The 24,230-nt window shown below is 35.2% G+C and overlaps 2 protein-coding genes across 2 annotated transcripts in view; both read left to right on the top strand.

Moving 5' to 3' along the window:
* The window catches only part of LOC127456514 (leucine-rich repeat and IQ domain-containing protein 1-like), a 56,846-nt gene extending 53,412 nt beyond the window's left edge, over positions 1-3,434 (top strand). The window contains exon 26 of the mRNA XM_051725047.1: positions 1,613-3,434. Coding sequence (XP_051581007.1) covers positions 1,613-1,743 — 131 coding nt within the window. The 3' untranslated portion in view covers positions 1,744-3,434. The remainder of the gene's footprint in view (positions 1-1,612) is intronic.
* A 3,410-nt stretch (positions 3,435-6,844) lies between these two features.
* LOC127456520 (ALX homeobox protein 1) lies at positions 6,845-12,866 on the top strand. The gene is made up of 4 exons (XM_051725057.1): positions 6,845-7,345; positions 8,134-8,426; positions 8,969-9,097; positions 11,641-12,866. Exons 1-4 carry the CDS (start codon positions 7,141-7,143, stop codon positions 11,977-11,979), a joined length of 966 nt encoding a protein of 321 aa, XP_051581017.1. The 5' UTR covers positions 6,845-7,140; the 3' UTR covers positions 11,980-12,866.
* Positions 12,867-24,230: the final 11,364 nt, after the last annotated feature.

The raw sequence follows: 24,230 nt of genomic DNA, 5'->3' as shown, positions 1-24,230 counted from the left end.
AATATATATATATATATATATATATATATATATATATATATATATATATATATATATATATATATATATATATATATAAGAAAACAAGGAGGGTCAAGTATTTGGTATCATTGTAAAGATGCTTAAAGATGCACATTTTTAAATTATTTAGATTATAAATTCTGAGACTCTCAGCCTAAGAAACTGCTGAAAATTCACACACACAAAAAACTTAGATTTTAGACATTATACTGTATATCTCAGGGTGTCAATAAGGTAGCTCTGAAAAACTGATTTTGTTTTGTTCCCAATCATGTCAACTGTAACTGAGTAACATTTTGTGTTGATATGATAAAGCAATCAAAAGTTATATCATTTAAAATATAATTTATCATAGTGTCCAAAAACGTGTCCAAAAGCCTCTCCAACAAAAAAAAAAAAAAACAAAAAAAAAAACATAAGATTTGTACATAAGAACTAATTACACATGCAAATACAACAATGACTAAAGGTTTGCTTTCTCTCCACAGCATGTAGGCATGAGTAACGAGATCTCATTCAGTTCCATTCTGTGTCATTTCAGCCATCATTGAGTCTGTCATGAACTTATGTAATTAGAGTGAATGATCCTCTCTGCCCATATTTGGATGATTTCCACCTCTGGTTGCAGCGATCTGAATCCTAAAACGATTGATTTAGCGTTCCATGATGCTGGACAATGTACTACTTAATTCCCGATGAAGTCATCTGATCCAGGAAAGCGAACATGTTTTTAGCCAGATAACACATTATGTGCTGTGTGCACTGCTTTGTGTGGATTATCTAATGATCTATGCATCAGATTACGCTGTGTGTGGGCTCATTTTACCTTCTCTAAGTAGTGGTATGTCATATTTTATGTTCTGTTTATTTTTCGTGAAGTTATAAGCAAAATCGCAGCATATAAGCAACATCTGTTTACATGTAACATGTATGTCAAAGACATACTTAGCTATTACTTGTTATATTTTTCGGTGAGTAAAACAAATAGGCTGGTTATATTCTACTCTTTTAGAGATTTCCAACAACATAAGACATATGACTATTTGATCAGTTTGATATTTTAACCGATTACAATAATACTGTATGTGTAGTGCAAACTTATTAATAAATTATCAAAGTGGAACACTTATGATACGGAACACTGCAAATTTCAAAGAACGTTTTCAGTTTTGGTCATAATGTCTACATGCATTGTAAAATACAGCTTCTAAGCTTTAAAACAATACCAATTTTGTGTTGGTTAAGACTAGTTTTTAATATTTTGATAATAAATTTTTTTCTCTGCGGACCCGCTAATTCAAGCTTAAAGGGTTAAACACCTTTTTGCCTTCACTAGTTCATTTTAAATGGCCCTGCTGTGTGACAAATGATTTATATATATATATATATATATATATATATATATATATATATATATATATATTAAAATATCCCATGTAGTCTTCAATTAATATGAGGTTAATAAAAGCAATATGTATAATAATAATATAATTAGCAAAATGCTATTATAATAGTTTTAGATTGAGTATGTCAACTACCCTTGTATAACTGAAGGTGCATTATCATTGAAATATTGTCTTTGTTTTGACAGAAACCAAAGTGCCATCACCCAATAGAGTCAGTTCAGCTCCGACCCGAAAGGAACGGATCTCATTCCGCGACAACCCGGTCCGACGCAGTGGAGGCTGGGGTGGAGGAAAGAAGGCCAAATTGAACAAGTAAAAAGACAACATCAGCTCGTGTTTGTGAGATAATATTGATTCAGTTCTTTAGTTTTGAACTTCATATTTGTGGGTGTGTATATATTCAGAGTGTGATGGATGTCTTGTTGATGTAAGCCCTTAACAAGACTTATAATGCACATTTGATCTCCACTGAAATTCCCTGCAGCTGCTGTTTTTACTAAAATCCAGCTTCCTCTCCTGCAAATGAATTAGAAGCAATGGATGAGATATAGCCCAAATATCTGCAGGCGGTCACAGGATATGTATTGCTTTCAAGCATCATTCCAGTTAACGTGTGCACAGCGAGCCATGGAATGAGTGGAAAGCATTTACAAATGACATGCTTAATATGCAGACAATGACAAGCAATAGAAACCAGCTCATTCTTGTTTTGATTCAGTTTAGGGTTTTTTTCTTCACATTTTTCTTTTTTGTCATTTCTTTGTACTGTTCATAAAACTAAAAATTAAAGTTATATATCAAATATAGCCATCAATAAAATATTGGTTTTGTACAAATTTCCAGCACAAACATTCATTTTTAATCTATTTGATAAATTGTTAAAAAACACAGGTCTAAAATCTATGGCAAACAGGTCCAAAAGTAAGTAGAATAAATACAAAAACCAGAATTACTATTAGACTTGTGTTTTCTCTAGTGTTAATATCAGATAGCAATCTCTGTGTTTGTGTATTTTAAATTGGACATAAAAAGCTGGTTATATTCACAAATATTGGTTGAAAAATATTTTTCTGCATACAGCTTAGAGTCTTGGAGCTGCTTTCTGAGCCTAGAAATGATCAAATAAATCTTGTTAGTGAGAGTTTTGGCATTGTGTTTAGGCAGGCTGCCCATAGGTATCACGTTGCTTGACTCTGTTCATATATGAAATATGTTTATAGCACACAAAGAATTAAAATAATAAGGGAGTAATATGGTCTTTTTGAGCAAAAGAAGCATCATAGATAGATCTGCAGTGTTGCATTAACAGTAAGTTTACAAGTTTCCACTTTTGCAAAAGCTATGAACAGTGGACAGAATGACTGAATTCACTGACTGGATGCCAGTGGGTAATTCATGCCAGTTGTTACCCACAAAAAAAAAAAACATAGGCAAACCATGAGAGATAATCTTTTTGACTGTCAGCGAGAGCAGATCTGTGCAGGGTTAGCAAGAGCATTCAGAGCCATCGAAAACCTATTGGTGTGTTTGGGTTTGTAATAGACTATGTTGTACTTACCTACTCAGGAACACATTACAGGGAAAATAAATACTGTATGCATTGACTAAATCCTTTAGCCGTTTCGACAAGAAGCAAAGGCTTCACACTTAAGTAAACCAGCCTTTCAAACCAAATGTTACTCGCTGACCCAGCCTGAGCTGCCCAATCTCTGCAGCTGGAAGTACTGACTGTGGCCAATCCATTTATTATCATTTTAATTACTTAAGTGACTGCAAAGGCATATGTACACAAACCCAGCTGACATGCTTATACTGACCTCTGACTTCTACTAGGGATTCATTCTGTCTATCCTACATAAGAGAAAGAGAACGGCAGTGAGAGAAGCAGTAAACAATGGCAAACATGTCTTTGGCCTAAAAGCCTCATGTGGCCTGTACAAAAAATATTTAAGAATGTAACAAATGTAATAACATTCATAATAGAGGAAACCACCAACTTATCTCTGATTGGTCTGTACCAGTCTGACAGTGCACAAATTAAGGCAGTTCCTTTAGTCATTATATGTACCTTTTGCCACTTTTATGTTATTGGCCTATACTGTATATATACAGTATTTATATATATATATATATATATATATATATATATATATATATATATATATATATATATATATATATGTGTGTGTGTATATATTATGTTTTGACACTCACTTATGTTTTCAGCTGAATGTCTTTGAGCCTGAGTATGTTTGTTAAGAGGTGGAGAGATACCAGTTGAGTCGACCCTAACTTTTGCGTTCGAATTTACACTGTCTCTGCAGCCAGCAATGGCCTGAGAAAACAAACCCAGGTAAATAAAGGCATAAACAACCACCTCAAATACATACACAAATATTATCCCAACCACAAGTATTTATGGGGCTGAAAACAACAGCAATTATTGTGGAAAAGTAAGTATTTTATTTGTATGAGTACCACTGTAACCTAACATAACATTTAATCAACAAAGCATCCGATGAGCACATGGTAGTTATATACATATGGAGCGTTCTCTTAATTATTTCCAGAGCTGTATGTATGTGTGTGTATATATATATATATATATATATATATATATATATCATTTTTTTTTTTCTGTTTGTTCAAAAAGTAGTTGAGCAATTGTAGTTTAAAGCGGGCCTAATAAAAAAAATTAAAATAACGACAACAAAATAAGAACTGAAGAAAAAAAATTAAGTGACAATTGAAAATGTTGTCCTCTAATACAGCAATAAAAAGTGTTTTCTTTTTTTGTATTGGGTGTTTTGGGAGCATTTGGGAGCTAAGGAACTGACAGACCTTGTGTAATAGCTTAAACATTTTAATTATTTCACTGCATACATTTTCACACAAAAACAAATTTTATTTGATAAGATTTATGTATTTATTTTTACATGGGGTTATGTTCTGAACTGAGTGAAATCAGACCATAAGTCAAGTCCTTTCATGTGCTTTACTTATAATTTGCAGAAAAAATTTCAACAAACCACACAGAATTTCTCACATTTTCCCCTCAGCAAGGGGCCCAAATACAAGGTCATTTCAGAACCTTAATAAGAAACCCCCCTGCTACTTAAGAGCGTCCCTATTTATTTTCATTTTTTCCAAGAGTGGCACCATCAAACCCCAAGCATTGGAAGTGACCCTTAGATATGGCTAGCCTGGCAGGTGGTATGATTTGCTGGCAGTGGGGAGAGAGCTTCTCGATGTGTGATCTCTTTTACACAGACTTTTGGATGGTGGTATCGGATGACGCCTTTCCTGTTTTAAATACAAACATTCAGGTGGTCGCAAAATCATTTTGGTGCCGGCTTTTATTCTGGCATCCAAAAAAGACTGGCAACTGCTTATTAGCCTTATGCTCACTGTATGTTGGTCATATTTCCAAAAATAGAGACTGTTTGGAGTTTCTTAAAGTGTTATTATATCCATTATTAATGGAGTTTGGCTATAGAGTGTCAAAAGAGAACATAAAAAATTTTAAGAATTTGTGTCGTTTACAGGTTTTTTTTTTTTCTGATTGCTTAAACACTAACTGATTCCTGAAGCACTATCTCTGAAACCATTAACACTTGTAGCCAATGCATTTACAAAGTTTGCCAAACTGAATGCACATTCTCTGCTTTACACTCAGTTTGTAATTTTATAACACACTTGTAGCAAAACTGTAAGTACTGGTCTCTACATTGCTACACTATTTCGCCAATTGCCTTTCCATATTGACACATGTGAAAATACTTTTAGATAATGAGTTCACTTACAAATCAGAGCTTGAGCACTATAAATCGGCCACAGTCTTATGTCCAGACCCACAAAGAAGGCGAGATTTATTTATTTTTTTCTAGTGCACTTTTGTTGTTTGAGGGGGGTTAGAACATTGAGAAAACAAATAAATAACTTTTTCCCCTTATTTTTATTGATAGTGTGTTATATTCGGAATACACATCCATACTTTACACATTTGGATGACATGCGGGTATGTGTGTTTACTACATGTATGACAAAACTTTATTGCAAACTGCTATGCCCTGCACACAGAAAAAGCAAAAGCCACAAGTGTTTTTCATTTATACTATCAGTGCGTAGATGGTGCTTCCTGTGCTTATTCAAGAGATGGTTTGTGTGTACTGTATTGACGCAAAAACACAATTTTTTAAAAGAGTTTGAAGAGTTTTGCAAGAATTGTTTGCTTTTGCAAGAGATGTATAATGTTTTGCTGGTTTGGTGTAAGGTTTGGTGGTTAGTGTGTAGAGTTTAGGAAAAATAGCCTATATTTTCAAAGATAGTGCCTAAGCAATCAGAAAAAAACTGTAATATGTAGAAAGGACTGTTTTAAAATTGTGTGTGTGTGTGTGTATGAGGCTAGAATTGAACCAAGCCCACGTTTGCTATCTGTATTACAAGACTTTTTTCTAAAGGAAAAAATAAAAAAAAATAATAATAATAATAATAATAATAATAATAATAATATATATATATATATCAGGCATGATACTGTGTGACAATTCCATATAAATGTGCTACAATAACATATGATTAGTTTTTTCAATGTCTTCTATTTAATTCGGGTCATAGTATCGGGATTTATTTGTAATTGGAATATAATAGGACATCACAAGTTGCCATGCGCTGATCGACTCGTGGTCGGAAGATTCTAGATTCTGACTTTATTAGAGCTGTAAATGCCATTGAAAAAAGCTAAGAATGAAGATATTTAAAATATCATAGATTTGGATGAAGGTTTAGTAGTTAAGATATAAACTTATGTAATATATAAATAGTTTTTTGAAGTTATTTACAATTATTAAAAGATGTCGAATTGCTTTCTGGGTAGACAAATCGTTGAACTTTTATATGTATTTACATTTCAGGGTTCGTCATAATCAACAAACAAGTAGTTAAACAATAAGTCATATTAAATAGCGTCGGAACATTCATGCATGGGTTTAGTTTTTAAGCTGAATTCTCATATAAGGGAATTATTATTATTATTATTATTATTATTAGGCTAATTATTACCATTACAATTGTACAAAGGTTGCCGCTAGAAAAATAACGTGTGTATATATATATATATATATATATATATATATATATATATATATATATATATATATAACTTTTAACCACAAAATATACTTTACTAGAAAGTTATTTTGAAGATTTACTCGAATTATAATGTTACATTTGTTGTTACAACTTTGCAAATCTGGGGTTTAGATTTTAGATCCCGCATTTTAAGATTAATTTATTTATACTTTTTACCAATTTTAATCTGTTAAATAGGATGTTTTAGGCTTTAGCAATATCAAAATTTTAAAATGGCGCACTTTAATCGGGTTAGTCAGTTAAATAACCAATAACGATATTCAAACATATTGAAAGCGAAAGAAAGTGTAAATGCTTCATCTCGGGTCATCACAGAGTTTCATAAATCTTATTTATTGTGGATGTGCGCGTGGGTGGAGTTTCAACTTCTCCATATTCAGAAGTTGGGTGGTTGCTTGAAGCCCCCTTTCTCTGCAGTATAAAAACAGGCCCTCGGTCTCTTTAAGACAAGACAAATTAACAGCCTGTGCAAATTATTGGCTGTATTACTTCTTTTTGACATCACTAAAACATTTATGGTGTCCTTTGACGAGCTTCATGCTTGAGACGAGGCCAGAAGACGATGATGGAATACTTGAGTGACAAGTTCGCCTTGAAAAGTCAAGCGATTAAAGGCAGCGATTACTACATGGACCAGGTCATGGAGACTTTAGATAATGTGCAGTACTACAACAAGGCATCACCTAAATGCGTTCAGGCCTTCTCAATGCAGAGCAATGATCACCACAGCACAATGGACAGGTCTTCTCCATGTGACAACCAAAACAGTAAGTTTGGATTTTTGAAAGAAAGAAAAAAATGTGACATGTAAAAGAAAAATATTTTGAACCCATTAATAATAATAATAAAGTAATCCAACTCGATGTTGTTGTTTTTTTAAAGCGTAAAACAAATGTTGATCAAAAAGGTTAACTGTTAAATATTTTATTATTATTATTATTATTTACCATTGACTAGTTGAATTTATTTCTGTGATTAATGTGAAATAGCCTCTATATAAACTTTAGATGGAAAAAAAGTTGGCCTACATATTACACATTTAACTTTTTCAATGAGGGCCCGCTTTTTTTCAACAGTTCAAAATGTTTAAGATATAATTACAATTGCAATGTGTGAGACTTTAACGAGAAATTATGGTTGCTGTAAAGCTGTCCTAGTCCATTTTGTCCTTACAATATTGGGCATACTTATCAAAACATTGCTCTTTTATTTTTCTTACCCTAACTCTAGCCTATTTAATTAATAAACAGGTAGGCTAACACTTGCATTAATTAAATTAACCAAACTTATATGATGCTTTTCAGATCAGTGATACACAGTCACATACAATAAATGCACACACACACACACACACACACACACACACACACATATATATATATATATATATATATATGTCAAAGTTGAATGACTTTACTGTACATGGATTAAAGATAGTACGCATTATATAATGCAATAATGTTTGTTGATGTTATAATAAACTTACCATTACATTAGATATGTTTGAGCTACTTTATTTGCACTAAGGTATATTTTAATTGTTAATAATGACTAGGCGTGAGTTACTGCGCTCCTAAAACTGAGGACAGCAGCCTGCATTCGATGGAGAACTGTTGCAACATCAGAGCCTCACCGGTCACAACCGGACCAGAGAAAACCGACTTAGACGAGCTCGAAGAGAAATGCGACAGTAACGTGTCGAGCAGCAAAAAGAGACGCCATCGCACAACCTTCACGAGTGCTCAACTTGAGGAACTAGAGAAAGTCTTCCAGAAAACCCATTATCCAGATGTGTATGTGAGAGAACAGCTGGCCATGAGAACAGAGCTCACGGAGGCCAGAGTACAGGTAACTTAGATTCATTAAATATCTACAGTTCTGAGACAATGTTATTTTGAATACATTCTGTATGCATGTTCAATTCAAATAGTTTGAGAAAGCATTGTCATTATCAACATTTTGGCATTTAATTTTCACATGAGAATAGCCTTGAATAATCTCTTGAAACCTTATGCATACATATTGCAGGCTAAATTAGAATTTCCTACATTTAATTTAGATTAATGGACGCTTATTCGTAGGCTACTATAATAATAAAGCATAGTGGATTTACAGCAAATCGTTCTTTATGTGCGTGTTTGAGAAAGTTTGTAACTATGTAACTACGTCCCACAAACCTCTAATTAATTCTGCCTTCACATTTACTATACACCGAATAGTATCTACTCACTGACAACTCACAATCATCAAACAATAAAACACTTAGCCTTCAATCATTAGGCGAGTCACTTAAAATGTCAAAATAGGGCTAAATAAAAAGTTAGTTCCCAATCTTTAATCATTTCTTTAACATTCAGGAAATATAACCGTACGTTTCTCTTTATTTTAAGGTATGGTTCCAGAACAGAAGAGCCAAGTGGAGGAAGAGAGAGAGATATGGACAGATCCAGCAGGCCAAAAGTCACTTTGCAGCGACGTATGACATTTCAATGGTGCCCCGGACAGACAGTTATTCACAGGTGAGTGACTTTCTTTATTTCTTTATTATTTGTTTTTATTAGTGTCCTCAAAGACTTATGTAAAAGAGAGAGAGAGAGAGAGAGAAAATCAACTAAGGCATATAGACCCACCGTGGCCGATCATTTTAATTAGGTAGGCTATGCATTGGTTATAGGTTCACACTTCCTATATGCAAACGCATGACATGTGTTCTTCCAAATCAGCATTATTATTATTATTATTATTATTATGCATGGAATTTATCATGCTGCAGGCCTTAATTAACATATATTGCACATTTATTTGTCCATTATTACACTTCACTATTGCTAATACCCGCACAGTAGGTTTCATAATTTATTTGATTCCCCCCACCCCTGTAAGGCACCCCTCCCCCCAATAAAACAGGAACATGATATTGTTTGTGATGTCTGCACAGTGTAATGAAGTGTGTGTTTGGATGGGTCGCTAATAACGCATGGCAAATAACGCACAAACACTAGGCATGAATTGTCGGGTAGCAACGTCTTCCTAACTTGACTTTTGACGGGTGTGGTGCGGTCCACCAGTCAGGCCGCAAAACGTAGTCTCACGGTAACTGACAGTGATGAAGATTTTTCTGGCACTGCGGGACCTCAATTTCCTTTAGAGCAGATTTCACAGGGTTTATATTCTTCGCTCATGCGTTTTCAATATTCATAAAAAAAAAAAAAAAAAAAAAAAAAAAATTATCTGCCTTCATATGAGATTATGATAGGTCCTTGCTGAGCATGCCAAGAAGAGGAGGGAGGGCTAAGCAAGATTGCAGTGCTTGTGTTTGTCTTATGCCCTTGACGTGTACAGTCAACATTATAATGTGGATTTTTGTGGCCAACATAAATGCATTTTTGTGGGCTGCATGCATTGTTTGTTTGTTTTAAAGCCTGGTCTGGATTTATTTAAAGTCTTTAGATATAATTGAAACTGCACTTTAATTTAGTCTGAGGTCATATCTGATTTGATGTCACCAGTTTATCAGAATATATATATATGCATTTTAGCATGCCTGGGGAAAATATATATATATATATATATATATATATATATATATATATATACAAGATTTATGTTCTATACGTGCTTTGAATTTCCAAACATTTTGATTTCTTTCATTTTGATTGTGGATATTTTGCTCCATGAGTTCCTGATGTTGTTTTCCCTCCCTTTTTCATTTACTGTAGATATCCTTACTAAGCAGGGATTTTATGTCCAATTATAGTTCACCTCTCATTAGCATACACTGTACAATTTGTAACCTAAAAAACAAGAGCTTTATGTGATAACATTTAAAAGAACTGGTTTTATTGACATAGATTATTAGATATAATTGACCACTGTTATTTCTAACAAAAGTAATTTTAACGGTCAGATTAGGTACACTGTAAATATTAATAGTTATCTGAAATTATAAAAATAAAATTGTTTACTCAAGGTTAACTTTTCACTATTCTTACTAGTTTAAGTTAACGTTACTCTCTAAATCCTAAAGTTGTCATTAATAAAACATTTAAGAGGTCCTAATTAATCAGTACTTAAAATGTCACATTTTGGAATCAGAACTGAAATATACAGTATATGTTCTTTAAACTTTGGCTTTGAGTCCAGCTAACTTAAAATTATCCAGTACAAAATTGCAGCTGTGTGGAATATGCATAAGTCCTTGCGCTTGTATAAATTATGTATGTTTGGTCAAAACAAAGGAACTGATGTATAAAAATAATAATTGTTATTTAAAAATGTATAAAGTTTTCATTCTTCTGACTGTTGTTGTGTTTCGTTGTAGCTGGTTGATGAGATTTGTATGAAGTCACCATGAGGGTGATTAGTGTTACCTCTGGTGAACTTGATGCCTGTTAAATTTAAGCCATTCTTCTCTACTCAATTGTACTTTACAAAAGTGCCTATTTATGTGCACTGAGAAGTACTGAGTAGAATCCAATGTGCCGTATGGCTAACTGAGATTCCAGACATAATTGATCTTAGATGTGCTATAACTCAATTTAAATACAATAATACTTTAATCACAGATGAGTTAAGTTTACTTGTAACTAGTTAACATTACTTAAAAAAAGGAAGTTCAGTTTACTTGAGCCAAATTAGTATGTTTACTTAGAAAAAGCATGCAAACCGAATGCCTTGAAAAAATCTAATTAAGGACAACTAAGGTTTTGCAGTGTAGAAATACACTGTAGAAAGTGGTAACCTGCAATTGTCTTAGGTTATATTACTACCTGATCCAACCCATAAAAATACTGCTGTTGCTGGAACCTCATGTAGTCAGGTTGATTCAGTCATATTAAATCATATTTTTGACTTGAATAAAACCTGTAAATTTAGATGTTACCACATGATGCACATTTATTAGGTTATCTGACAAAAAAAAAATTTCAGTGTAGGTAACAACTGCATGTGTATTCACTTTTTACAGTGTATTAAATTGGAAGCTTGCTGATTTGGTGTGATTTACATACAGGTGCAATCTTTGTTTGATTTTTCATTATTCCGCCTTTCCCTGACCACACAGATTCCCAACAACTTGTGGACGGGTCCAACTCCAGGCAGCTCTGTAGTCTCTTCCTGCATGATCCCACGAGGTTCCCCTCCCTGTGTGACATCTCCCTACCCCCACTCACCGCGGGCCAGTGAGCATGGTTACGTGGGATTCCCTAATCACCAGCAAAACCAGTTTGGAGTTAATCACGTGTCTCTTAATAACTTCTTTGCCGATTCACTTCTGGCTCCTTCACCAAACAATCATGCCACATTTGAAACCAAACCTGAGTTTGAAAGGCGTTCATCCAGCATTGCTGTACTGCGAATGAAGGCTAAGGAACATGCAGCCAACATATCTTGGGCTATGTGAACTCTAAACCTATTCTAATAGTGCAGATCTGAACAGTGTTTTAAAAAGAATAACAATACAGCCATAATTGTGGGCACCAAACTGCCAAAAAAAGACTCTACCTTTTCACTATGAATCAGTTGTTGCCCCAATGACCAACAAACTATAAGAATGTGTGAAAGACTTATTCTCTATTATCAGCAATAATACTGTAAATTAAAAGACAAAGGTATCAGCAGTGATTATAGAATATTCTATTTGGAGTTTTCTGTCCTTCCAAGAATTACTGTTTACAGAAATCTCTTAACAAAACAGTGATTTTTGTAATTTTTGTCTTAGCATCTCTTGTTGTGATTATCAAGAGCACAGCGCTCAAAAGTATTATACTCTCATGATTTACAGAGATGTTGTGACTGACATACTAACACTACTGTATGTCTGTGTGCTTTGCAGCAAAGCTGTATAATGCTCTTCAGCTGTGGCTGGTCTGCACTGTGCCACATGCGGAGGAGCAATTTTTTATTTTATGGTAATAAAAGTTCATTAAAAGTTGTTAAAACTATACTTAATGTGTTCCGATTTATTCATTTTAGACGCCCCTCACTCTTATGTTAGAGCCCTTTAATTGAAGGTCAGATGAGATTTGTTGAGTAATTTCAAATCATAGCTGTTTTAAAAATGTAATTTAGCACATTTGAAACCCTGTTGTAACACACTTGCATTTTCAATGCACACTTCTTTATTATTATTTTGTGAATTAGGTATTAGTTGTGGAGAACATTGTTTTTTCAGTGATCTTAAATATGTAACAAATGTAACTGACAAAATCGTCATCATTACCAGTACTACTAAAATATTGGCTTTGTATTGATCTATTTTAACTGCTCTGTTAACAGTTATTTATGAATTTAACCTATATAATTGTTGTCTCTCCTAAGAACAAAAATAATCAAATTATCAAGTTAAATCGACTATTTAAGGCTTTTGGCAAATAAACAGCCTCTTCAAAAATATCTGCTTTTTATGGTCCTATAAAGATGTGATCATTTGATATACAGTATATAAACTGGTGATTAATACATACACAGTATTTTGATACAGATGTACCAAAAGTGTATTCTGAAAGTAGTGTAATAAAATTAAATGTTAAAATTAGTTAGGATGTTATGTAGATTATATATACACATAGTATTTAGTAATATAGACTATAAATAGTGTAAATACTATAAATAACTATAAAGCAAATCGGTCATTTGAGTGTTTTATGTTACATATGGATTAACATAAGATTAAAGTAATTTCTCAGTTTAATAACTTTGATACAAGCTTATATATTACTGCAAATTTCTAGCTTCCATGCATTGATTTTGTATTGACTGTTGTGATATCAACCTTTGTTAAAATTTATTTATAATAATTTACTTATAAATTAGGTATATTTCCTTCTTTTTTTTTTTCTTTTTTTTAAAACTTAAATATGTCAACAGAGTTCTTCCCTCATACTTAAATCTTACCTCTTGATATTTAAGACTTTCCTAACAGTGACTTAAGAGGTCTCAACTCTAAGGGTTACTTACTGATCAGACAGACAGAGAGAGAGAGAGTGTTCTTTATATTCATGTACTGCCTCATACTGTAATCTCTGCATGTATTGTACATGGTTTTGTCATCATTTCTCTTTTGGTCACTGGTCATTTCTCTGGATACAGAGCATCAGTGTAACCCTGTGTTCACTGTAAGACTGATGGTGCAGCACATATGAGGCAGAAGATCCCACCACACTCAGTTGCATATGAGATCCATCAGCAGGCAGAATGGGTTTGACCCTCTGGGGTGAGCCACAGTCATTAATAAAGACCCTCATACACTTGGGGGAGTGAGCCATGCGAAGGAGACAGATCTCTCTGTTGCCCCACACTCCAGCCCCACACTTTGGAGGGGGGAATCAAATCTTAAAGCAGGTTTAATAATGATTACAAATAAGTGTGCATAAAATAGTCTAATATTCCTTTGATTTGTCTTTGAAATGAGAGCATGTCCAAATAGATTCCACTCAGATTTGTTTCTGTTGTTGTGACTGAGTGGTAATGAAGTCCCATGGATAAATAATTTAAAGGTAAATTAGTAGGTCTTAATTACATTTAGACTAACTCCTTATTTAGGTTTAGGCTACCCCTAACACTCAAAAAATAAAAAACAAATAAAAAACTTTCAATTTTTGAAACAAAAACCAAATCAAAACACAAAACAAAACAGTGCTTTGTTAATCTTCTTTCCAAAAGATATCCACAAGGCGAGGTTTAGTCAGATTTATTTCACTTTTGGGGATAAATTTGTCCCCAAACTAGCAAAGTTTGAGTACATACTCACCAACACATTCACATAAAGCGTAACATTCTGGCTTTGTACAGAGCATACATTTTGTGATAGATATTTCAAAGATAAGCTGGCAAGTGCAACAGCAAAAATAAAAACAAGGCCCACAAGACTTTGTGTGGAAAACTGATGCTTCTTATCCAGCAATTACACCCTGACTTTGAATGACTCTGCTCCAGAACACTCATAGATTTGCCATGCCCTGTATGATTGATTTGGCCCCACTTTCCATTCAGTACAATGTGGCTTTCATAATTACAGCCTGAGAGTAAACACATTTAGTCTGTATTTCCTATGGACTGCTTATCCATTCCTGTGTACCAACAGATCCAACTGGTGCGGTACCAAAGGAAATAGTACATGTCAGACATGTCATGACACTGTCAGATGTAATGGGAACTGTAATTCTTGACATTATTTTTATATTCCATTTGGAGGTATCAGCTGCACATCTATCCAAAGGTCAATTTTATGCTATGAAGTTTATGAGTGAGTTCCATCACCCACATTATCCTCTGGGTCAAGATAATGATTTTATGTGATATGGTTTTATGTTTAGGGTAAAATTACCACACCTCTGGGAAACAGTATCCTGAAACAGCCCCAGAAAATTATATTTGAGAAAGAGGGGCAGGACTCATTTATGCTGCTCTAAAAGAAGATGTAGGGCTATAGACATCAATTAAGGATGTACTGAGATAACCTAGACAGAGAGAAACTCTGACTTTGTAATTATATAGCAGAAATGGTTCTATAGAACCTTAAAAGGTAATAATAATCCCTTCATATCTTGGAACCCTTAAAATGTTCTATATCGTACCCTTTATAGTGTTCAATTAAAATAATTCTTTGTTGGATATGTGAATTGAATAGCTCATTACCAGTAGTTACTTTATAAGAAATTGAAATAACCATAGCAACAAAATATGAAAGTATTATAGAGCCAAAATAAATGGAGCCTAAATAATAATAATTATTTTGTCACAATTAGCAATACCTCTCTCCAATAAGTCTCTACAACATGCAAATACTGACTCTGATCACTGTAAAACTCATTATCTTTATAATACTGAATGTTCTTGTCCTTACAGGACTTAGTATGAATCATCAAAACACCCCCCCCCCCAAAAAAAAACAACCTTGGGTTGTTGTGAAATATTGGATAAAGCAACATATATGGACCTCAGGGGCACTTATAGCCCGTGCTGTAAGAGTTGAAGACCAGCTAGACAAGCATACTCGGCTCTTAACTATTTCACACTTCTTGTTTTCCTTCTAGCCAAATGCCACATACACACTCTGATGGACATTTCAGCTGGGCCCTATCATTCACAAAAACTCTCAGCGTGCAGTGGGCCCTGATGTTTTTAGATCCTTGCCGAGCGAGGGGCCCGTGATCTCTCTTCCTGCCAGGACAGTTATGCATGTTCAGTAGGAGCAGTGGTGTTACAGTCCGTACCGGGCTTCGTGATTAATGAATGAATTCCCCGAACTGACTTTCCTTCACACAAGAAGCCTGATGAGTTATTATGTGTGAAGAGATTTTTTTATCACCTTTTCACACAGCGCTTGGCTGTTTTGGAGAGCAACATGGTCATATAGATCAGGTAGTGAAGCCGCAGTGGTGATGTCTATGATTAATGTAAACCCTAGCAAACGGAAAAGTTACCTGAGACCCTGAAACAAAAATGACAGAAAGGCTGATCAGGTAATTCAAATTTAAGGAAAAAGATCAACCAGAATTATGTAAAGTGTTGAGAGTTCTTTGGCCAGGCTTTGAATTAAATGGATTTGTGGGTAAGTGGGTATACATGGGCATGAACGGCAAGTAGCCTACATGACTGAATCTTTCCATTTTTGGTGGTGAACTATAGCTTTATTTAATTTCGTATCATAAAATGTGATTTTTTTTCCTCTTTTGAATCACCTTTAAGGAGTGCAGAAGTATTATATTATTTGTACAAATACACATACTTGCAGATGATGCAGGAAGATAGTCTATTCGTTCAGTCTGTATGCAGTAGGCCCTTAATACATCATTTGTTGAGCCTGATGAGTCATTGAGTGATTGTCAGTCTTGACGTGTTGTGTGCTCATGAATAGTGAAATGTGGCAGCACCCTGCTGAGATAACAATGTTTACTAATGGAAAGACAAACTGAGGCAACAAACAGACCAATTAACCACCAGAGGCAAACACACTCAAAACATGCCAAAATTACAAGGGCCGTGATGTCTAGGCTTGAGTCTTCAACTAGCATGATATAAATTACGTATATTAAATAAAACTGCATTCTTTATCATTCAGAATGTACAGAATCATTGTAACTTTAGTTGTTTTCAAAGGAAAGATTTGATTACCCACTTAATTTGACACATTTGAATACATTGTGGAATTTAGTGTATAAAATGTGTGCATTAAGGGCTAATGCAAGCTGGAAAATGTAAAAGTATATTCTTCAGTCCTTTTCCATGCTGGATATTCAACCAAAGATTGGTACATTTTAAAACAATGGATATTTTCATGAGATTTGTAGTTTCATGATGGTTGATGATGATTCATTTACCATCAAGCAATTTGTGGTTAGTGGTTTATAAACTTGAAAAAGAAAGGTATAAGACTACAGCTAAAATGTTGATAATTGTCTCAAAATATAATGTCTTGTTTAAGCAACCATTCAAACAATTCAGAGTCACATACATAAAACACAAATGATTTCAACCAAATGATTTGAAACCATTGCACACAAAAACCACAACCACATATCAAATGGCAAACAAGTGGCCTGTTCTCCAGTGACTGGCCTCATACTGAGCTCCCAGCAGGAGGGCTCACATCTGCGGATCAGCTCAAAAACCCTCAATCTCCATCATCTGCACTGGCTCATCTCTATATGTACCCAAACATCCCAAACTGATCAGTGGGAAGCACTATTCCTTCAGCCTCCCTACATTTACATTTATGCATTAGGTAGATGCTTTTATCCAGTACAACTTATAGTGCATTTAAAGCTGAAGTGTGCAGTTTTTTATGTTCAAATTAGAGCTGTCGATTTAACATCCCTTGGCCATAATAACGAATGTTCACGTTCATGTTTTTATGAGTCTCTGTCAGTAGGGGCAGTAAACGCAACTCAAACTGAAGAGGCAAAGTGCAGCTGTAAAGGCAACAAGCTACACTTGCTGACAGCAATCTTAAAGGGGTCATGCATGAGGAATCACATTTTTCTTGATATTTTGATATATAAGAGGTCATTCTACCATAAAAAAATAAAACTTAATCCCCAATGCAATAAAAGCATTTATTGAAGCCAAGCTGCATAAACACCTCATTCTACTTCTGCGACTTCTCTATGTCGCTAGGGGGCCTAGTAATTCATGACCACCTTTACAGCAAAAAAAACATCAACACCTACTTTACGTCATCGCACCCTTGGCCCGGCAATGGTGCTTCAGTACGGAAACTGAGAGAGAGCAACACATACAGGTTAGTGTGGCCTCACTATTCCTGAACACCAAAGAGGACCCATCTGGACTATTTTGAATTATTTTTGTATATAAACATGCACTAGACAGATGTCTTTGACCATTGTCATGTATCTCGCTGCTTTTAAAAAATGCGGGCTCAAGTTATAACTCTGAAAAGGAAAACCCATTCGGTTTCATCAGCTGCTCTGCCTCTTGCTGTTTTGAGCACAAACATGTCCTGGACGCTTTCTAGAGCTCATCTGCACTATTTTTAATTGTTGATATATGTAAACATGCACTAGATGGATGTCTTTGACTGTTTTGATGAGTTTCCAGCGACGTGATGCTGTATGTGTGTGCGTCTATTCCCTGTGCTTTGGACTATGTGCCTTTTTTTTTCAGCTCATACCAGTGTGCATTTTACGTTTTTTCGGCTAATATCAGCATGGACTGCTTGTGAACCAGTCATAATAATACGATTCAAGATTTGCAAAGGAACTGTTATTGAAGGATGGGCCAGTAAAAACACAGATCGCAAAACCATAAGTAAACCGTTTCATTCATGAATATTTCAAATGTCATGACTGTTTGATAGTTTATGGTGTTAACAATTGTGCTTAAGATGAACAGTGTAATATATTCATATGCAATGTGTTGGATGTGCGTTATGTGTAAACCCTGAAATTTAGTTTTATAATGTTAAGGGGCATGTTCATTCTCTTCCAACTGAGTTTTAAATATGGCTGTATTTGATTGGCTGCCCTATGTTAGCCAATCATAACAGTGGGCTATACATTGAAGTTTTAAGGAGGCACTTAATTGGTTGCTGATATACATAAATTAATATATGACTGATACGTCAAGCGCTAACAATTAGCTGTAGAAAAATGTATAAAACCACTCATTCACTACAGAAACTGTCCTCTCCTCAGCCATGTTGAAAGTTTACGACTCCTCCCATCTCGGAAACTCGGGTATCAAAATTATCTCAGAGTTTCCCAGTCATAATTGTGAATTGAAGGAGCTCATGTGCAGTTTCTGAGTGGGAACTCGTATTTACGATAATTACAATAGCATGTGAAGGCAGCATTAGAATAGCCCTTATAAGTCTGTCTTGGACAGATTGATGAGTTCAATTGCAAAATGATTTGCTGTGGACTATAGGCCATTTAGATTCCCCCAGCCATTGGGGGTTGTGTCAGGAAGGGCATCCAGCGTAAAACCTGTGCCAAGTCAAATATGCGGATCAAGGGTCCGCTGTAGCGACCCCTAACGGGAGCAGCTGAAAGAAGAAGAATAAGATCATTATTTTATCATTTACTAAATTATTTTTATTTCGGGGCCTTTCTCTGCAAATATATATGTATGTGATCAATTAAATTATTTAAACAGCACATTATTTAATTAATTAGATTTAAAATTTCCATCGATTGACAGCCCTAGTAAAAATACTTTCTCCTCTTCCAACTTAACATGAAGAGACATCTTCAAGTAAGCCATTTTAGGTTGATTCCCCGAAAAGTGTAAACACTATGGCTTTATCAAAGTTTGTTTGTTTGAGCATCCCAATCAGCCTGAAAAGGATATAGCTGCAGGCACTGCTCCAAAAAGGGTCCGGAGCTCCAAACCGCCAGCAAAGATATACGGCGCATCTAACCTAACCCTTTTCCGAACCCTAACCGTGAGCGGAAGTGAACTAACTTCTGGAGTAACCCCGTCCTCTTTAGGAGATTCCGCTCCTATTTGGAGACCTCCGGCCTGCAGCTAAACCTACTTGCCTGACATAGCAGCACTGACTCAACCAAAGGTGTTTGTTTGGAGTGGGACTATCTGTTGGGTCGACCAATAGCAGACAGGGGCAGTGTTTGGAAAACCTGTTTGAAAGCAGTCATTTGTGGGGCAGAAATGACCACTTCAGCTTTGAGGTATACTTTTTCAGTACATGTGTTCCCTTGCAATTGAACCCTTTATCTTAGCATTGCTATACTACCATGCTCTGCCAGTCGAGGTCCAAGAACTCCATGTACAGTTTTACACACTATATGAAGCGCCAACGGACCTTCACTAAAGAATGCAAAAAATGCTGATGAGCAAAAATGCCTGGTTTATTCGAAAGTGGGTAAAATACGTGGCAAAAAGATCTGGCTTGATGCAAGAGCAATTAGGTAGTAGTTTTTATATGGAATCTCTCATTTTTTAAATCTGCATTGTCAGATCCATCTCTGGACACTCAAAGCAATGATGTCAGCAGCAACTGTAACTATCCTGTGAAGGTTTACGTTTTTATGTTAGACTTTAGTTTAAAGATAAAAGTTGTGTCTTGAAAGAGAAAGTAACTCTTCCTTTGATGATAAAACACATGGATCTCAAACCCCCCTAGAAGTAATCTCTGGGTTGTGGACAGTGACATATCACTCTGTCACAATCTGAACTAATGGTAGAAATGTTCGTTTCTTATCATGTATATTAATGTGATCTGCTGACCCTGTGTGCATTTGAAGCCCATCTCCAATGTCAAGCCAAGTCCTCCCACATGGTTCTTTCCTTTTTCTAATGGCTTTGAAGTTCATTTTTCTCAAGGTGAAAAATCTCTGTGGCAAGTCACCACAAAGTCTGAAATATTAAAGATCAGAATTAATAAAAGATTACTGTGATTGATACAGAGTCCTCCAAGCAAAGTTACGGACTTGTCGTTAACTAATAAAGACACGGTGAACCACATCACAATGGTTTTCCAACTGTTACTTTCCTTATTCTAAATTTAAAGACATAGTGATTTCAAATGTCTACTTGTAAATATGTTTCAGTTTGTTTTTATAATATAATAGCTTTTTCAGTAATAAGTTATATTATTAGCAATATAATTTTATTAACAATTTGAAAAAGTTGAATTGAGTTTAACAGAATTTATTAGCATTTATAATATCCACCATTTGCTTTAGTAACTGAATACACTCAAAGTTTGTGCAAAACCTGGTGATCCGTGTTCTCCCAGCAGGATTTGGCAATGTACCAAACAGCAGCTTGTGTGATTTAATGGTAGCAAAGAAATATGACTTTTTGTACAAAGGCGTTAATGTCACAAATTTGCTTAATTGATTAGGGGCCTAGAAATGTTAATAAAGCACATTATTAAGAATCCATTTTTTTTGTTTAGATTTTAAATAAAATATAATCCCAGATTTTCAGTGAGGAATCATAATTGGTTTTTCTCTTTTCTTTTTTTTTTTTTTGTTTTTAACCAAACAACTTTTCATAAATTGTAGCTTTTGACATGTTGAAAACTTTCCCGAGGTCCTGGAGGTTTTGAATAAAATTATGCCATTGTATATCTGTGGAGGCTGCTGTGGCAGAATTCCCTGTCCTTTTTCCCAAATTAGGAACATAATCATCTGTTGACTGACAATGGCCCCTCTCAGGTGACACTGCTGATCTAAAAGATTTACTCTAAAGGGGGTTATGTAACGGACCCTGGCTGAGCACTGTACTGTAAACACAACTCTGAGTCTTTTGATAACCAATGGATTCTTCTAGTCAGATCTAAAGAGAGAGCTTTAACACCCCCCTGTGGCTCTCATTAATGGAAAAGGTTAAGTAGCTAAAGTCCTGCAGTCCCTCTGGGATACCCCCCCACCCCCATAGGGTGCACTGAATCAAGAGGCTAATGGCATCAGTGACAGTGCTGTTTTTACTGTGATTATTATCTGGAAAACTAAAGGACACATTACACTATATCGAAAAGCCTAATATGATACTTTGAACTATTAAATAAAGATAAACTATTAATTAACAGAGTACCTGTGAGGTGAACTGTTCTGGGCAGAATGAGGCCATTAAAGTGATAGTTCACCCAAAAAGGAAAATTCTCTCATCATGTACTCACTTTCATTCCAGATGTGTATGACTTTCTTTCTTCTGCTGAATGTAAACAATGATTTTTAGAAGAATATCTCAGCACTGTAGGTCCATACATATAAGTCCATATAAGTGAATGATGGCCAGACCTTTGAAACTCCAAAAATCACATAAAGGCAGCATAAAAGTAATCCATAAGTCTCCAGTGGTTTAATTTAAGTGATGCAATCGCTTTGGGTGAGAAACAAATAAAAAAAATTTTTTTTTTATACTAGAAATCTCCAAATTCACTTTCACTTTCAGAGTGTGAAAGAATGGGAAAGTGAAAGTGGAGATTTTTAGTAAAAAGGGACTTAAATATTGACCTGGGTTTCACACACATGTACGTCTTATTATCTGCTTGGAATGATAAGGGATTTGTCCTCTCATTCTCATATAAGCATGTAAGCCCATGTCGCATGCTATGTTTTCTCCTTTAGATGTACAAATATCTCCCCTAGGAGTAAAAGATGAGAGAGAGAGAGAGAGAGAGAGAGAGAGAGAGAGAGAGAGAGAGAGAGAGAGAGAGAGAGAGAGAGAGAGAGAGAGAGAGAGAGAGAGAGAGAGAGAGAGAGAGAGAGAGAGAGAGAGAGAGAGATGAGAGAGATCAGCAAATGAACAAAGCTTTTGTCTTTGAAATCACTTATTCTTTTTTATGCCTGGATTGGACTAATTGAAATTGGATGGTTGTGAAGATGTTCATATTCTGTGAACATATTTTGTTGGTGTGTGTTGTTTGTCAGTGTAATTTTATGTTACATACATTCAGTTCTCACGCTGTGATTCATTCATTTATTTTAGTTCTCCCTGAACAAGTAAATCCTATGATTCACACCAGGGATAAAAATAGCACAGCCGTAACTTACAAAGTCTCTGTGTGCACTAAATTGCATCTTAAAGACAAAAAGTATATGTCGTCTTTGATATGTTTTACAACCTTTTTAAATCTTTTTAAATCTAATATTAAAGGCATATTCACAAATAAAAATATGATTATGTACTTATAAAAGATAACCAAGTTGTAAGTTTTTGCTTTAACTGTGTATCCCATCTTTGTGACTGCACACTCAAACCAGTTTTATTATGCATCCGCCAGCAGATGGCAGTATAATACATAGCTCCCCTGAAGTCATGAATAGAAGGCTTTTAAACCAAAAATGAAACCCTACACTTTATCACAAGAAAGTTGCAGTGTCCCTGACATTGTATGCAGCATGCTCAGCACCTGTGCTGTCTCCTATTCTAATCAGTGAAAGTATGAATTTATCACTTAAAGTCCTGTGGGAGTGCCTGGTGTTTGTCTCTCATTAAATTCTCCCCTGTGATTGGAAATGAGAGGCCAGTCTGTGGTGTCTGCCAACCTCTTCTGCTTTGCGTGGAGATGGGTGTCCCAGGGGCGATGATGTGCGTGTGACCAGCTCTTCAAATATCAGTTCATCAGTATTCCGCTGCCAATCTGCCATGCTGGTCATTCAGCTCAGTGTATGTGGCTTCACTTACAACCCTAATCAATACAGTACGCATGTTTACGTAAGCGAATAATAATGGTTCCATTCATGATTAGTTTATTATGTTGTAAACTTGCCTCAACCCGAAGACCATTTTTTCATGCAGTTTCTTTACATATCAGTTCGATCAAGATGTTAATAGTTCTATTAAGAGTAGCGCCATATTTAATTTTTGACAGGATTGGATCATTATATATCATTATAATAATTGTATATCTAAGAATATTTGTGTATTTATGATGGTTTTGTGTCTTACTTTTGTTTAATCGTCTAGTCTGTCAAATCTAACACAACAGTTTGCCAGCTCTCTGCCACCACTTACTGTGCACACGCTGACATTTTTGTTAACAGTGGAATTGGTCTATACCGCTTTAAACAACTGTACAACTTTTGAAAAGACTGTAAGTCTATCCCTAACAGCATTTATTCCTGTCAAAAATGAAATATGGCTCTACTCTGAATAAAGTTTATATCGAGTAACTTACATTTTAGTTACTATATTGGCAGTTATTTTGTCTTTTTCCCCTCAGTTGACGGAAATAGTTCCGGATAAATTCCGTGTCGTCGAGCCCGAGCAACATTGAAAAGAACTGTTATCGGATGACTGAACGCAGTGTTTCCCACTCGATTAACTGTCATTTCTAGACACTGCTTTCCAATCTTTGGAATTAATCTTCCCACACCTGGGTTGGCCAATCAGATTCTAGGGGTGGCCAAGGCAACCCCAAGCCACGCTTCTGGACACGCCCCTGAGTCCAACTATGACTTAAATTGGTTGTTCTCCATCTGGATCGCTTGTTACGGTAATATTTACATTGCTTTTTATGGAGACCAGAAACCATCCAGCAGCAGTTAGAATCATCATTGTGCAGCCCAGTGGTTCTTCAGGAAAACTGAATAAAATAGATAGTTCCTACCCCAATTGGATGAGCAGTGTTCAAAGTCAATATGCACACCTGTAAACATCAGTTGAGTTATCAACTGAACATCAGTTGAAATCAGCATAGTTGCTTGACAATTGTAAAAG

Source organism: Myxocyprinus asiaticus, chromosome 18 (assembly GCF_019703515.2).
Source record: "Myxocyprinus asiaticus isolate MX2 ecotype Aquarium Trade chromosome 18, UBuf_Myxa_2, whole genome shotgun sequence".
Classification (NCBI taxonomy): Eukaryota; Metazoa; Chordata; class Actinopteri; order Cypriniformes; family Catostomidae; genus Myxocyprinus; species Myxocyprinus asiaticus.
The sequence above is the reverse complement of the archived record's forward strand: the minus strand, read 5'-3'. Positions and strand labels throughout refer to the sequence as shown.

Bases quoted from the DNA above. Each gene is read 5' to 3' on its own strand.
- LOC127456520 (XM_051725057.1), top strand. From the start codon at position 7,141: ATGATGGAATACTTGAGTGACAAGTTCGCCTTGAAAAGTCAAGCGATT. The intron at 8,427-8,968 runs GTAACTTAGATT...CTTTATTTTAAG, and splicing joins TCACGGAGGCCAGAGTACAG to GTATGGTTCCAGAACAGAAG. The intron at 9,098-11,640 runs GTGAGTGACTTT...CTGACCACACAG, and splicing joins GGACAGACAGTTATTCACAG to ATTCCCAACAACTTGTGGAC.